At 44.0% G+C, this 16750-nt stretch overlaps 8 protein-coding genes across 8 annotated transcripts; 6 read left to right on the top strand and 2 right to left on the bottom strand.

Moving 5' to 3' along the window:
• The first annotated feature begins 377 nt into the window (after positions 1-377).
• On the top strand, positions 378-974 carry LOC139941888 (uncharacterized). Its single transcript, XM_071938535.1, has one exon. It carries the CDS (start codon positions 378-380, stop codon positions 972-974), a length of 597 nt encoding a protein of 198 aa, XP_071794636.1.
• Positions 975-2051: 1077 nt separating this feature from the next.
• On the top strand, positions 2052-2648 carry LOC139941887 (uncharacterized). Its single transcript, XM_071938534.1, has one exon. The coding sequence runs from the start codon at positions 2052-2054 to the stop codon at positions 2646-2648; it is 597 nt and encodes a 198-aa protein (XP_071794635.1).
• A 1080-nt stretch (positions 2649-3728) lies between these two features.
• Positions 3729-4325, top strand: LOC139941885 (uncharacterized). The gene has a single exon (XM_071938531.1). It carries the CDS (start codon positions 3729-3731, stop codon positions 4323-4325), a length of 597 nt encoding a protein of 198 aa, XP_071794632.1.
• A 1082-nt stretch (positions 4326-5407) lies between these two features.
• On the top strand, positions 5408-6004 carry LOC139941881 (uncharacterized). Its single transcript, XM_071938519.1, has one exon. It carries the CDS (start codon positions 5408-5410, stop codon positions 6002-6004), a length of 597 nt encoding a protein of 198 aa, XP_071794620.1.
• Positions 6005-7089: 1085 nt separating this feature from the next.
• On the top strand, positions 7090-7686 carry LOC139941879 (uncharacterized). The gene has a single exon (XM_071938518.1). The coding sequence runs from the start codon at positions 7090-7092 to the stop codon at positions 7684-7686; it is 597 nt and encodes a 198-aa protein (XP_071794619.1).
• A 1140-nt stretch (positions 7687-8826) lies between these two features.
• Positions 8827-11045, top strand: LOC139941878 (uncharacterized). Its single transcript, XM_071938517.1, has 2 exons — positions 8827-9368; positions 10406-11045. The coding sequence occupies exons 1-2, from the start codon at positions 8827-8829 to the stop codon at positions 11043-11045; spliced, it is 1182 nt and encodes a 393-aa protein (XP_071794618.1).
• A 1517-nt stretch (positions 11046-12562) lies between these two features.
• LOC139941877 (histone H3, embryonic-like) lies at positions 12563-12973 on the bottom strand. Its single transcript, XM_071938516.1, has one exon. It carries the CDS (start codon positions 12971-12973, stop codon positions 12563-12565), a length of 411 nt encoding a protein of 136 aa, XP_071794617.1.
• Positions 12974-13650: 677 nt separating this feature from the next.
• On the bottom strand, positions 13651-13962 carry LOC139941963 (histone H4-like). The gene has a single exon (XM_071938611.1). It carries the CDS (start codon positions 13960-13962, stop codon positions 13651-13653), a length of 312 nt encoding a protein of 103 aa, XP_071794712.1.
• Between the last annotated feature and the right edge of the window lie 2788 nt (positions 13963-16750).

Genomic DNA, 16750 nt, shown 5'->3' with positions numbered 1-16750 from the left:
ACTATCGGAAACAATGTCATTTCATAGTGGTCGTTTCAGGCTTAGATATTGAGACCTCGTAAAAAAAAATTGTATGCATGGAAAGGTTAGAACTTGACCAACACATCTACAGTTGTGGGGAAATTGTCCGATGCTATTTTAAACAAGAATTTTGCAAATCAGAAGAAAAATGAAACACACTAATATTGGAGTAAATTCCAGCTCCACACGAACCGCCGAGCCTCGCCGGTTGATTGAGCAGCGTGAATGGACCCAGGGGCTGCTCAGAGCCACCCGTGACCCTTGAAAAAGGCTGACGGTCCGGTGGGTCTCATCAGTATTGCTCGCTGTAAAGCTTCTTACGAAACGATTCCCTCGCATCATCTCTCTCTATCATCATGGCTACCGTGAAAAAGTCTGCAACCGTTCGGGCCCACCCTCCAGCAATCAAGATGGTGGTTGCCGCTATCGTGGCACTGAAGGAGAAAAACGGTTCGTCCAGTCAAGCCATCAGAAAGTACATCAAGGACACATTCAAAGTCGACATGGACAGGCAGGCCGTTTTCATCCGAAAAGCCCTCAATACCGGTGTGCAGAAGGGAGTTCTTATCCAGACCAAGGGCAAGGGAGCTTCCGGTTCATTCAAATTGGACCCAGCAAAGGACAAGGCCAAGGAACAGGCGGAGAAGGTCAAAGAACGAGCCAAGGCCAAGAAAGAGAAGGAGCAAGCAAAGAAAGCAGAGCTGAAAGCCAAGAAAGCAGAGAAAGCCGCAGCCAAGAAGGAGAAGGCCAAGAAAACCAAGATAACCAAGAAGAAGACTCCAAAGAAAATCGTCAAGAAGACACCCACCAAGAAAGTTGCAGCCAAGAAAACAGCAGCCAAGCCAGCAAAGAAAGTCGCCAAGCCCAGCAAAGCCGCAAAGAGTCCAAAGCCAAATGCAAAGAAGGCCACCAAAGCAGCAAAGCCGAAGAAGACCACCAAGCCAAAGAAGTAGTCAGTTCCCACCCGGGACAATCAACCAAACCAAACGGCTCTTTTCAGAGCCACAACTTACAAAAAGAGACTATTACCTGCATTTGTCTAGGAAAAATAATTAAAAATAAAATAATCACATCGGCAGATAATTTATTTGTTTCGATAAAAAAAATATATCCAAAATATTAAATACATAAATATTACATAAATAAGTAACTAGTTTGATCAAAAACACTATGAAACATAAACAAAATGGCGAAAAACGATGGATCTAATAAAAACAAACCCACAAGTTTACATAAAAGCAGCGGTGATGTAGGGGGGGGGGGCAGTATGCAACAAAACAAAATGGCGAAACACGATTAATTTGATGTAAACAAACGTACCAATTTACATAAATATGCGGTGTTTGTTAGTTTGTTTGTTTGTTTTCTGAAGGGGGGGGGCAATTACAGACACGGGGGGAGGGGGGTTACTCAGAGTGGCGGAAATAGTAAGAATGTATCAACTTGCATGCGACTCCACTGCCTTAAGCACTAATAATGCCCAAATAACAAAAACGAGTTTGTTTCTCGAAATTGTCGCAAGACAATTTTACAACAACTATTGCGTGACTGGATTAATTGACTTGCTAAGATCATCATCATTATTTGAAGCAATAATTAAATGATACATAAATCGATGTAACATTATATGCGACAAAAAAAATGAATAAAATGTCACTATCGGAAACAATGTCATTTCATAGTGGTCGTTTCAGGCTTAGATATTGAGACCTCGTAAAAAAAAATTGTATGCATGGAAAGGTTAGAACTTGACCAACACATCTACAGTTGTGGGGAAATTGTCCGATGCTATTTTAAACAAGAATTTTGCAAATCAGAAGAAAAATGAAACACACTAATATTGGAGTAAATTCCAGCTCCACACGAACCGCCGAGCCTCGCCGGTTGATTGAGCAGCGTGAATGGACCCAGGGGCTGCTCAGAGCCACCCGTGACCCTTGAAAAAGGCTGACGGTCCGGTGGGTCTCATCAGTATTGCTCGCTGTAAAGCTTCTTACGAAACGATTCTCGCATCATCTCTCTCTATCATCATGGCTACCGTGAAAAAGTCTGCAACCGTTCGGGCCCACCCTCCAGCAATCAAGATGGTGGTTGCCGCTATCGTGGCACTGAAGGAGAAAAACGGTTCGTCCAGTAAAGCCATCAGAAAGTACATCAAGGACACATTCCAAGTCGACATGGACAGGCAGGCCGTTTTCATCCGAAAAGCCCTCAATACCGGTGTGCAGAAGGGAGTTCTTATCCAGACCAAGGGCAAGGGAGCTTCCGGTTCATTCAAATTGGACCCAGCAAAGGACAAGGCCAAGGAACAGGCGGAGAAGGTCAAAGAACGAGCCAAGGCCAAGAAAGAGAAGGAGCAAGCAAAGAAAGCAGAGCTGAAAGCCAAGAAAGCAGAGAAAGCCGCAGCCAAGAAGGAGAAGGCCAAGAAAACCAAGATAACCAAGAAGAAGACTCCAAAGAAAATCGTCAAGAAGACACCCACCAAGAAAGTTGCAGCCAAGAAAACAGCAGCCAAGCCAGCAAAGAAAGTCGCCAAGCCCAGCAAAGCCGCAAAGAGTCCAAAGCCAAATGCAAAGAAGGCCACCAAAGCAGCAAAGCCGAAGAAGACCACCAAGCCAAAGAAGTAGTCAGTTCCCACCCGGGACAATCAACCAAACCAAACGGCTCTTTTCAGAGCCACAACTTACAAAAAGAGACTATTACCTGCATTTGTCTAGGAAAAATAATTAAAAATAAAATAATCACATCGGCAGATAATTTATTTGTTTCGATAAAAAAAATATATCCAAAATATTAAATACATAAATATTACATAAATAAGTAACTAGTTTGATCAAAAACACTATGAAACATAAACAAAATGGCGAAAAACGATGGATCTAATAAAAACAAACCCACAAGTTTACATAAAAGCAGCGGTGATGTAGGGGGGGGGGCAGTATGCAACAAAACAAAATGGCGAAACACGATTAATTTGATGTAAACAAACGTACCAATTTACATAAATATGCGGTGTTTGTTAGTTTGTTTGTTTGTTTTCTGAAGGGGGGGGGGGCAATTACAGACACGGGGGGAGGGGGGTTACTCAGAGTGGCGGAAATAGTAAGAATGTATCAACTTTTATGCGACTCCACTGCCTTAAGCACTAATAATGCCCAAATAACAAAAACGAGTTTGTTTCTCGAAATTGTCGCAAGACAATTTTACAACAACTATTGCGTGACTGGATTAATTGACTTGCTAAGATCATCATCATTATTTGAAGCAATAATTAAATGATACATAAATCGATGTAACATTATATGCGACAAAAAAAATGAATAAAATGTCACTATCGGAAACAATGTCATTTCATAGTGGTCGTTTCAGGCTTAGATATTGAGACCTCGTAAAAAAAAATTGTATGCATGGAAAGGTTAGAACTTGACCAACACATCTACAGTTGTGGGGAAATTGTCCGATGCTATTTTAAACAAGAATTTTGCAAATCAGAAGAAAAATGAAACACACTAATTTTGGAGTAAATTCCAGCTCCACACGAACCGCCGAGCCTCGCCGGTTGATTGAGCAGCGTGAATGGACCCAGGGGCTGCTCAGAGCCACCCGTGACCCTTGAAAAAGGCTGACGGTCCGGTGGGTCTCATCAGTATTGCTCGCTGTAAAGCTTCTTACGAAACGATTCCCTCGCATCATCTCTCTCTATCATCATGGCTACCGTGAAAAAGTCTGCAACCGTTCGGGCCCACCCTCCAGCAATCAAGATGGTGGTTGCCGCTATCGTGGCACTGAAGGAGAAAAACGGTTCGTCCAGTAAAGCCATCAGAAAGTACATCAAGGACACATTCCAAGTCGACATGGACAGGCAGGCCGTTTTCATCCGAAAAGCCCTCAATACCGGTGTGCAGAAGGGAGTTCTTATCCAGACCAAGGGCAAGGGAGCTTCCGGTTCATTCAAATTGGACCCAGCAAAGGACAAGGCCAAGGAACAGGCGGAGAAGGTCAAAGAACGAGCCAAGGCCAAGAAAGAGAAGGAGCAAGCAAAGAAAGCAGAGCTGAAAGCCAAGAAAGCAGAGAAAGCCGCAGCCAAGAAGGAGAAGGCCAAGAAAACCAAGATAACCAAGAAGAAGACTCCAAAGAAAATCGTCAAGAAGACACCCACCAAGAAAGTTGCAGCCAAGAAAACAGCAGCCAAGCCAGCAAAGAAAGTCGCCAAGCCCAGCAAAGCCGCAAAGAGTCCAAAGCCAAATGCAAAGAAGGCCACCAAAGCAGCAAAGCCGAAGAAGACCACCAAGCCAAAGAAGTAGTCAGTTCCCACCCGGGACAATCAACCAAACCAAACGGCTCTTTTCAGAGCCACAACTTACAAAAAGAGACTATTACCTGCATTTGTCTAGGAAAAATAATTAAAAATAAAATAATCACATCGGCAGATAATTTATTTGTTTCGATAAAAAAAATATATCCAAAATATTAAATACATAAATATTACATAAATAAGTAACTAGTTTGATCAAAAACACTATGAAACATAAACAAAATGGCGAAAAACGATGGATCTAATAAAAACAAACCCACAAGTTTACATAAAAGCAGCGGTGATGTAGGGGGGGGGGGCATTATGCAACAAAACAAAATGGCGAAACACGATTAATTTGATGTAAACAAACGTACCAATTTACATAAATATGCGGTGTTTGTTAGTTTGTTTGTTTGTTTTCTGAAGGGGGGGGGGGGCAATTACAGACACGGGGGGAGGGGGGTTACTCAGAGTGGCGGAAATAGCAAGAATGTATCAACTTGCATGCGACTCCACTGCCTTAAGCACTAATAATGCCCAAATAACAAAAACGAGTTTGTTTCTCGAAATTGTCGCAAGACAATTTTACAACAACTATTGCGTGACTGGATTAATTGACTTGCTAAGATCATCATCATTATTTGAAGCAATAATTAAATGATACATAAATCGATGTAACATTATATGCGACAAAAAAAATGAATAAAATGTCACTATCGGAAACAATGTCATTTCATAGTGGTCGTTTCAGGCTTAGATATTGAGACCTCGTAAAAAAAAATTGTATGCATGGAAAGGTTAGAACTTGACCAACACATCTACAGTTGTGGGGAAATTGTCCGATGCTATTTTAAACAAGAATTTTGCAAATCAGAAGAAAAATGAAACACACTAATATTGGAGTAAATTCCAGCTCCACACGAACCGCCGAGCCTCGCCGGTTGATTGAGCAGCGTGAATGGACCCAGGGGCTGCTCAGAGCCACCCGTGACCCTTGAAAAAGGCTGACGGTCCGGTGGGTCTCATCAGTATTGCTCGCTGTAAAGCTTCTTACGAAACGATTCCCTCGCATCATCTCTCTCTATCATCATGGCTACCGTGAAAAAGTCTGCAACCGTTCGGGCCCACCCTCCAGCAATCAAGATGGTGGTTGCCGCTATCGTGGCACTGAAGGAGAAAAACGGTTCGTCCAGTCAAGCCATCAGAAAGTACATCAAGGACACATTCCAAGTCGACATGGACAGGCAGGCCGTTTTCATCCGAAAAGCCCTCAATACCGGTGTGCAGAAGGGAGTTCTTATCCAGACCAAGGGCAAGGGAGCTTCCGGTTCATTCAAATTGGACCCAGCAAAGGACAAGGCCAAGGAACAGGCGGAGAAGGTCAAAGAACGAGCCAAGGCCAAGAAAGAGAAGGAGCAAGCAAAGAAAGCAGAGCTGAAAGCCAAGAAAGCAGAGAAAGCCGCAGCCAAGAAGGAGAAGGCCAAGAAAACCAAGATAACCAAGAAGAAGACTCCAAAGAAAATCGTCAAGAAGACACCCACCAAGAAAGTTGCAGCCAAGAAAACAGCAGCCAAGCCAGCAAAGAAAGTCGCCAAGCCCAGCAAAGCCGCAAAGAGTCCAAAGCCAAATGCAAAGAAGGCCACCAAAGCAGCAAAGCCGAAGAAGACCACCAAGCCAAAGAAGTAGTCAGTTCCCACCCGGGACAATCAACCAAACCAAACGGCTCTTTTCAGAGCCACAACTTACAAAAAGAGACTATTACCTGCATTTGTCTAGGAAAAATAATTAAAAATAAAATAATCACATCGGCAGATAATTTATTTGTTTCGATAAAAAAAAATATATCCAAAATATTAAATACATAAATATTACATAAATAAGTAACTAGTTTGATCAAAAACACTATGAAACATAAACAAAATGGCGAAAAACGATGGATCTAATAAAAACAAACCCACAAGTTTACATAAAAGCAGCGGTGATGTAGGGGGGGGGGGGGCATTATGCAACAAAACAAAATGGCGAAACACGATTAATTTGATGTAAACAAACGTACCAATTTACATAAATATGCGGTGTTTGTTAGTTTGTTTGTTTGTTTTCTAAGGGGGGGGGGGGGCAATTACAGACACGGGGGGAGGGGGGTTACTCAGAGTGGCGGAAATAGTAAGAATGTATCAACTTGCATGCGACTCCACTGCCTTAAGCACTAATAATGCCCAAATAACAAAAACGAGTTTGTTTCTCGAAATTGTCGCAAGACAATTTTACAACAACTATTGCGTGACTGGATTAATTGACTTGCTAAGATCATCATCATTATTTGAAGCAATAATTAAATGATACATAAATCGATGTAACATTATATGCGACAAAAAAAATGAATAAAATGTCACTATCGGAAACAATGTCATTTCATAGTGGTCGTTTCAGGCTTAGATATTGAGACCTCGTAAAAAAAAATTGTATGCATGGAAAGGTTAGAACTTGACCAACACATCTACAGTTGTGGGGAAATTGTCCGATGCTATTTTAAACAAGAATTTTGCAAATCAGAAGAAAAATGAAACACACTAATATTGGAGTAAATTCCAGCTCCACACGAACCGCCGAGCCTCGCCGGTTGATTGAGCAGCGTGAATGGACCCAGGGGCTGCTCAGAGCCACCCGTGACCCTTGAAAAAGGCTGACGGTCCGGTGGGTCTCATCAGTATTGCTCGCTGTAAAGCTTCTTACGAAACGATTCCCTCGCATCATCTCTCTCTATCATCATGGCTACCGTGAAAAAGTCTGCAACCGTTCGGGCCCACCCTCCAGCAATCAAGATGGTGGTTGCCGCTATCGTGGCACTGAAGGAGAAAAACGGTTCGTCCAGTCAAGCCATCAGAAAGTACATCAAGGACACATTCAAAGTCGACATGGACAGGCAGGCCGTTTTCATCCGAAAAGCCCTCAATACCGGTGTGCAGAAGGGAGTTCTTATCCAGACCAAGGGCAAGGGAGCTTCCGGTTCATTCAAATTGGACCCAGCAAAGGACAAGGCCAAGGAACAGGCGGAGAAGGTCAAAGAACGAGCCAAGGCCAAGAAAGAGAAGGAGCAAGCAAAGAAAGCAGAGCTGAAAGCCAAGAAAGCAGAGAAAGCCGCAGCCAAGAAGGAGAAGGCCAAGAAAACCAAGATAACCAAGAAGAAGACTCCAAAGAAAATCGTCAAGAAGACACCCACCAAGAAAGTTGCAGCCAAGAAAACAGCAGCCAAGCCAGCAAAGAAAGTCGCCAAGCCCAGCAAAGCCGCAAAGAGTCCAAAGCCAAATGCAAAGAAGGCCACCAAAGCAGCAAAGCCGAAGAAGACCACCAAGCCAAAGAAGTAGTCAGTTCCCACCCGGGACAATCAACCAAACCAAACGGCTCTTTTCAGAGCCACAACTTACAAAAAGAGACTATTACCTGCATTTGTCTAGGAAAAATAATTAAAAATAAAATAATCACATCGGCAGATAATTTATTTGTTTCGATAAAAAAAATATATCCAAAATATTAAATACATAAATATTACATAAATAAGTAACTAGTTTGATCAAAAACACTATGAAACATAAACAAAATGGCGAAAAACGATGGATCTAATAAAAACAAACCCACAAGTTTACATAAAAGCAGCGGTGATGTAGGGGGGGGGGGGGGCATTATGCAACAAAACAAAATGGCGAAACACGATTAATTTGATGTAAACAAACGTACCAATTTACATAAATATGCGGTGTTTGTTAGTTTGTTTGTTTGTTTTCTGAAGGGGGGGGGGGGGCAATTACAGACACGGGGGGAGGGGGGTTACTCAGAGTGGCGGAAATAGTAAGAATGTATCAACTTGCATGCGACTCCACTGCCTTAAGCACTAATAATGCCCAAATAACAAAAACGAGTTTGTTTCTCGAAATTGTCGCAAGACAATTTTACAACAACTATTGCGTGACTGGATTAATTGACTTGCTAAGATCATCATCATTATTTGAAGCAATAATTAAATGATACATAAATCGATGTAACATTATATGCGACAAAAAAAATGAATAAAATGTCACTATCGGAAACAATGTCATTTCATAGTGGTCGTTTCAGGCTTAGATATTGAGACCTCGTAAAAAAAAATTGTATGCATGGAAAGGTTAGAACTTGACCAACACATCTACAGTTGTGGGGAAATTGTCCGATGCTATTTTAAACAAGAATTTTGCAAATCAGAAGAAAAATGAAACACACTAATATTGGAGTAAATTCCAGCTCCACACGAACCGCCGAGCCTCGCCGGTTGATTGAGCAGCGTGAATGGACCCAGGGGCTGCTCAGAGCCACCCGTGACCCTTGAAAAAGGCTGACGGTCCGGTGGGTCTCATCAGTATTGCTCGCTGTAAAGCTTCTTACGAAACGATTCCCTCGCATCATCTCTCTCTATCATCATGGCTACCGTGAAAAAGTCTGCAACCGTTCGGGCCCACCCTCCAGCAATCAAGATGGTGGTTGCCGCTATCGTGGCACTGAAGGAGAAAAACGGTTCGTCCAGTCAAGCCATCAGAAAGTACATCAAGGACACATTCAAAGTCGACATGGACAGGCAGGCCGTTTTCATCCGAAAAGCCCTCAATACCGGTGTGCAGAAGGGAGTTCTTATCCAGACCAAGGGCAAGGGAGCTTCCGGTTCATTCAAATTGGACCCAGCAAAGGACAAGGCCAAGGAACAGGCGGAGAAGGTCAAAGAACGAGCCAAGGCCAAGAAAGAGAAGGAGCAAGCAAAGAAAGCAGAGCTGAAAGCCAAGAAAGCAGAGAAAGCCGCAGCCAAGAAGGAGAAGGCCAAGAAAACCAAGATAACCAAGAAGAAGACTCCAAAGAAAATCGTCAAGAAGACACCCACCAAGAAAGTTGCAGCCAAGAAAACAGCAGCCAAGCCAGCAAAGAAAGTCGCCAAGCCCAGCAAAGCCGCAAAGAGTCCAAAGCCAAATGCAAAGAAGGCCACCAAAGCAGCAAAGCCGAAGAAGACCACCAAGCCAAAGAAGTAGTCAGTTCCCACCCGGGACAATCAACCAAACCAAACGGCTCTTTTCAGAGCCACAACTTACAAAAAGAGACTATTACCTGCATTTGTCTAGGAAAAATAATTAAAAATAAAATAATCACATCGGCAGATAATTTATTTGTTTCGATAAAAAAAATATATCCAAAATATTAAATACATAAATATTACATAAATAAGTAACTAGTTTGATCAAAAACACTATGAAACATAAACAAAATGGCGAAAAACGATGGATCTAATAAAAACAAACCCACAAGTTTACATAAAAGCAGCGGTGATGTAGGGGGGGGGCATTATGCAACAAAACAAAATGGCGAAACACGATTAATTTGATGTAAACAAACGTACCAATTTACATAAATATGCGGTGTTTGTTAGTTTGTTTGTTTGTTTTCTGAAGGGGGGGGGGGCAATTACAGACACGGGGGGAGGGGGGTTACTCAGAGTGGCGGAAATAGTAAGAATGTATCAACTTGCATGCGACTCCACTGCCTTAAGCACTAATAATGCCCAAATAACAAAAACGAGTTTGTTTCTCGAAATTGTCGCAAGACAATTTTACAACAACTATTGCGTGACTGGATTAATTGACTTGCTAAGATCATCATCATTATTTGAAGCAATAATTAAATGATACATAAATCGATGTAACATTATATGCGACAAAAAAAATGAATAAAATGTCACTATCGGAAACAATGTCATTTCATAGTGGTCGTTTCAGGCTTAGATATTGAGACCTCGTAAAAAAAAATTGTATGCATGGAAAGGTTAGAACTTGACCAACACATCTACAGTTGTGGGGAAATTGTCCGATGCTATTTTAAACAAGAATTTTGCAAATCAGAAGAAAAATGAAACACACTAATATTGGAGTAAATTCCAGCTCCACACGAACCGCCGAGCCTCGCCGGTTGATTGAGCAGCGTGAATGGACCCAGGGGCTGCTCAGAGCCACCCGTGACCCTTGAAAAAGGCTGACGGTCCGGTGGGTCTCATCAGTATTGCTCGCTGTAAAGCTTCTTACGAAACGATTCCCTCGCATCATCTCTCTCTATCATCATGGCTACCGTGAAAAAGTCTGCAACCGTTCGGGCCCACCCTCCAGCAATCAAGATGGTGGTTGCCGCTATCGTGGCACTGAAGGAGAAAAACGGTTCGTCCAGTCAAGCCATCAGAAAGTACATCAAGGACACATTCAAAGTCGACATGGACAGGCAGGCCGTTTTCATCCGAAAAGCCCTCAATACCGGTGTGCAGAAGGGAGTTCTTATCCAGACCAAGGGCAAGGGAGCTTCCGGTTCATTCAAATTGGACCCAGCAAAGGACAAGGCCAAGGAACAGGCGGAGAAGGTCAAAGAACGAGCCAAGGCCAAGAAAGAGAAGGAGCAAGCAAAGAAAGCAGAGCTGAAAGCCAAGAAAGCAGAGAAAGCCGCAGCCAAGAAGGAGAAGGCCAAGAAAACCAAGATAACCAAGAAGAAGACTCCAAAGAAAATCGTCAAGAAGACACCCACCAAGAAAGTTGCAGCCAAGAAAACAGCAGCCAAGCCAGCAAAGAAAGTCGCCAAGCCCAGCAAAGCCGCAAAGAGTCCAAAGCCAAATGCAAAGAAGGCCACCAAAGCAGCAAAGCCGAAGAAGACCACCAAGCCAAAGAAGTAGTCAGTTCCCACCCGGGACAATCAACCAAACCAAACGGCTCTTTTCAGAGCCACAACTTACAAAAAGAGACTATTACCTGCATTTGTCTAGGAAAAATAATTAAAAATAAAATAATCACATCGGCAGATAATTTATTTGTTTCGATAAAAAAAATATATCCAAAATATTAAATACATAAATAAGTAACTAGTTTGATCAAAAACACTATGAAACATAAACAAAATGGCGAAAAACGATGGATCTAATAAAAACAAACCCACAAGTTTACATAAAAGCAGCGGTGATGTAGGGGGGGGGCATTATGCAACAAAACAAAATGGCGAAACACGATTAATTTGATGTAAACAAACGTACCAATTTACATAAACATGCGGTGTTTGTTAGTTTGTTTGTTTGTTTTCTGATACATAAATCGATGTAACATTATATGCGACGAAAAAAATGAATAAAATGTCACTATCGGAAACAATGTCATTTCATAGTGGTCGTTTCAGGCTTAGATATTGAGACCTCGTAAAAAAAAATTGTATGCATGGAAAGGTTAGAACTTGACCAACACATCTACAGTTGTGGGGAAATTGTCCGATGCTATTTTAAACAAGAATTTTGCAAATCAGAAGAAAAATGAAACACACTAATATTGGAGTAAATTCCAGCTCCACACGAACCGCCGAGCCTCGCCGGTTGATTGAGCAGCGTGAATGGACCCAGGGGCTGCTCAGAGCCACCCGTGACCCTTGAAAAAGGCTGACGGTCCGGTGGGTCTCATCAGTATTGCTCGCTGTAAAGCTTCTTACGAAACGATTCCCTCGCATCATCTCTCTCTATCATCATGGCTACCGTGAAAAAGTCTGCAACCGTTCGGGCCCACCCTCCAGCAATCAAGATGGTGGTTGCCGCTATCGTGGCACTGAAGGAGAAAAACGGTTCGTCCAGTCAAGCCATCAGAAAGTACATCAAGGACACATTCCAAGTCGACATGGACAGGCAGGCCGTTTTCATCCGAAAAGCCCTCAATACCGGTGTGCAGAAGGGAGTTCTTATCCAGACCAAGGGCAAGGGAGCTTCCGGTTCATTCAAATTGGACCCAGCAAAGGACAAGGCCAAGGAACAGGCGGAGAAGGTCAAAGAACGAGCCAAGGCCAAGAAAGAGAAGGAGCAAGCAAAGAAAGCAGAGCTGAAAGCCAAGAAAGCAAAGAAAGCCGCAGCCAAGAAGGAGAAGGCCAAGAAAACCAAGAAAACCGGTATAATAGAGGACCGTGCCTACTTTATACAAATGTTGTATAGCGCCCGCTACGATGGCAGTCAGAAGTTAAATTACAACAGCATGAACGAAAAAAACAAAACCCCAAAACCTGCTAGCTGTAGCCGCCATTTTTTTATTGGGTCGGTCGTTCTATCAGTCTAGTCGGGTTGGTTATAGGTCAATCTATTGCTTATATATTTGCTTTTACTCCGTAATTTAATCGTATCGTTTTCTGAAAAGAGCCGTTGTGTTTTGAGAAAGGAACGAATCCTCAGGCTCGTTCGCCACGAATTCGGCGGGCGAGTTGGATGTCCTTGGGCATGATGGTGACCCGCTTGGCGTGGATGGCGCAGAGATTGGTGTCTTCGAAGAGTCCCACGAGGTATGCCTCGCTTGCTTCTTGGAGCACCATCACCGCGGAGCTCTGGAATCGCAGTTCGGTCTTGAAGTCTTGCGCTATTTCACGGACCAGTCTCTGGAAGGGAAGTTTTCGGATAAGCAGCTCTGTACTTTTCTGGTAACGGCGAATCTCACGCAGTGCCACAGTTCCGGGTCTGTAACGGTGAGGCTTCTTGACCCCGCCGGTGGCCGGGGCACTCTTTCGGGCAGCTTTGGTCGCCAACTGCTTTCGTGGGGCTTTTCCCCCGGTGCTCTTGCGTGCTGTCTGCTTGGTACGAGCCATTATCTTTGCTTACTGTTTACGATGTTGTGGTGCAGTTTCACGAGCAGCTCTTCTTAAAGGGTTGGGATGTCCGTTCAAGGATCGCCTCTGACAAAAGCGGGGACGCGATTGGCCAGCCCCCCAGTGCCGCCAGAACCGCTTGAGTGGTCACCAATTTCGCACGGACGGAGCTAGCTGCTTAATGGCACATGAGAAACAAAAATAGAGTAAGCGGAAAATAAACATGCTTTACAGATTACGGTTGCCCTCCCTCGCCCTTTTATGAGACTAAATTTCTTGAGGGCGAAAATACCGTCCACGTACGTGAATTGTAGAAAAGGGGGAAAAAAAACACGGGCAACCTTCTACCAACAATTAGACGCAACACTAAAAAGAGCTAGATCCATCGTTTTTAATTTTGGCAAAGGGGTTCAGCCTTAAACAAACCAAAAAGTCTAGATGTGGTGTGGTTGTATTTTTATTTATTTTTTTCTGGGATAGTTGCCCTACAAAATATCATGTATTATTTTAAAAAAACTAATTTTGCTTGAATATTATTACAGAAGAAAAATAACAAACAAGGACAAGGCAGTGAGTGGGTGGGGAAACCAAAATACAACCATCTGTAATTCTCTCTTTTTTGATTTTGTGGTGGCTCTGAAAAGAGCCGTTGTTTTCAATGTGGGGATTCTTTGGGCCTATCCTCCAAATCCGTAGAGGGTACGGCCTTGTCTCTTGAGTGCGTAGACGACATCCATGGCGGTGACGGTTTTTCTCTTGGAGTGTTCGCAGTACGTTACGGCATCACGGATGACATTCTCCAAGAACACCTTGAGGACACCGCGGGTCTCCTCGTAGATCAGACCGGAGATTCTCTTGACACCTCCTCGGCGTGCCAGACGACGGATGGCCGGCTTGGTGATACCCTGGATGTTGTCCCGCAACACTTTACGATGGCGCTTTGCACCCCCCTTGCCAAGCCCCTTTCCACCTTTACCGCGTCCAGACATAGTTGTGCTTAGCAGAGAGTATCAAGACAAGACAATGGTTCAACTGGCTGACGAGAGCGAAAATGTCAACAACCATGATAAAAATACAACAAGATATTACGCACAAAGAAGACACACTCACCCAACCGACGCTTAGCAAGACGACACCATGCGGCTCCATTCCAACACAGTAACATCCCACCGCACACCGGCCAGAAGACTACCAAACTAACAACTATAAAAATTACCCAAACCGAGGTATGGGGTTACGACTGTCCCGCCAACAGGGAGCTAAATAAAATAATTACCTAGGCCTATCCCCGCTGGCGTCGGTGATGTTTCGATCTTTCCAGGAGACAGAACGCCTCCTATTCCACCAAAAGTGGATATTAAAATACTAACAGGGGTCGAACCCCTGCTAATAACATTGCATTAAAAATGAGATCAGTGCTTGGCAAGACGTCACCGTGTTGGCCCCTGTCCCCCACAGCGCCGCCCTCCCGCACACCGATCGAAATATGGGTGAGACTCTAAGTTTCCCGCGAATGCCGGTAACCAAAGCCTCATTAAAAAGACTAAAAATCCACCACTCACAACTCTAACCAATGCGCAGGCTCTTCCCTGTGAGGGGCAAACGCCACCGAGCCAAGTCCGAACCCGCTACATTGGCAAAGTGAAAGCAGTGGAGAAAATAGAAGTATGTCGATCCCCAGCCGAGCGAGCATACCCGCCACCGCAACGCGCCATTAGCTGTATACTACTGCCAATCAGCACACCGCAGCAATGAGCCACCCACAACGACAGAGGGAAAACACACAAAGTTACAGGTTAAAAACCAGGTTATTATTGACTATCCTCACTAACCCACCCTTCACGCACCAGGTGGCGTGAAAGGCGGCAGGAGGCAGTCTCTCAAAGTCTGCTCTGATCCTGGTTGAGATGAAGTGTTTACTTCTGCCCAACACCACATCAGAGCTAATGTCAATGTGATCAAACAGCGTCTGGCACCTGGACGTCCAGATGTGCCATTTGATCACAGAGATAAAAAACCACACTAGAAAAGACTCACGGGAAGAAAGGTCTAGCCCTTCCCCGTACAAAACGCATGGCCAAGAAAGGATAAAATCGGTACTGAGCACTTTGTAACAAATGTGTTGTGCCCAGTACCATAAAATGCCGACAAAGGGGCAGTCCCAGATGAGGTGACAAATGGACTCGACGCCCTTGCAGTTGGGACGGGGACATTTCCCGTCACCAATACCCCATTTATGCACACGCTGGGCAGTTTTAACACCCTGCCAAACAGTACGCCAGTTAAAATCACGCAGAGCGTGGTCTAATTTGGGGGTTAACACCAATTTAAACTGCTCTGGTGGACAGGGTACCCGACCAGCGGGTACCCTGCTATTGTCATTAGATAAAATATTATACAAACTACGTATAGATGCAACACTCCAATCCATGTCTGGACATGAACTAGAAATGTTGCAAATAATACCACAAAATTTGGAATAGTGAGCCGGACCCGTGATCGAATGCGGGGTTGCATTGGACCACGAGCCAGCTGGCATTATATTACGCAGCGAAAAAGCTGACCAAAGTTTGGCGAAGTGACACCATGGAGGAACACTGTCATCACACAGCGCCACCACACCAGCAGCAAGAAAAGAGTCGGCCTTGGCCTTAAAATGAGTGATACCCATACCACCCTGCAGAACAGGGCGGCACAGGATCGGTCTCCGGACTAGTTCCGTCTTACCCGACCAGAAGAAAGAGAAGATTGCTTTTAGAACCTTCCTCTCCACTGCCGGGGGAACGGGGTAGACCGGAGCTACAAAGAAAAGAATAGACAGAAGGATGGTGTTAATGACCAAAGCTTTGCCGACCAGCGACAAAGCTCTAGCCTTCCAACTGTCGGTACATTTATTAAATTTATCCAATCGGAAATTCCAATTCATCAGTGCCATATCCCCCCTACCTACCCAGACACCATTGATGAGGATTGGGTCTGTTGTCCACGAGATAGGACAGTAGGCAGGAAGAGAAGTTGGCCACCGACCAAAAACTAAGCCTTTCGACTTGTTAAAATTAAGGCGAGATCCACTCGCCTTAGAAAAATTTTCAACCACTGTGAAAAGCCTGCGCAGTGACATAAGATCACGCACTACGCAGGTAGTATCATCCGCGTATTGCACGATAGATACACTGAGACCATTTGCCCCCGGTATTGGGATACCTCGAATATTTTTGTCTCCCAACACCGCGGTCGCAAATGGCTCAATAAAAAGAACATATAAGAGAGGAGACAGAGGGCATCCCTGCCTCACTCCCTTATATAAATCAAATGGGTCCGAAAGGTTCCCATTTGACAAAATCCTACTGGAAATCCCAGTGTACAAAATATTAACCCACTTCAGAAAGTTAGGCCCAAATCCAAGTTTAGACAAAACTTTAGAAAGGAATGACCAGCTCACCCTATCAAAGGCCTTTTGCTGGTCAAGAGAAATAATAAGGGAGTCAATCCGACGATCGTCTATGTAAGAGACTACATCACGAAGGAGCTTGATGTTATCGTGGATTGACCTACCCTTTACACCACATGTCTGAAAAGGGTTAATTAAAGAAGGCAAAACCCCTCCCAAACGAAGACACAAAACCTTGGAAAGGATCTTATAGTCAACGTTCAGGAGAGAGATGGGCCTTTTATTCTGAGGATCCAAAGGATCCCCAGGTTTATCAAGCAAAGAAATGACTCCCCTCCGAAGAGATGGGGGGAGACAATGCACTTTAAAAGAATGGTTAAAAACCA

This window comes from Asterias amurensis, chromosome 9 (assembly GCF_032118995.1).
Source record: "Asterias amurensis chromosome 9, ASM3211899v1".
NCBI classification, from domain to species: Eukaryota; Metazoa; Echinodermata; class Asteroidea; order Forcipulatida; family Asteriidae; genus Asterias; species Asterias amurensis.
The sequence above is the reverse complement of the archived record's forward strand: the minus strand, read 5'-3'. Positions and strand labels throughout refer to the sequence as shown.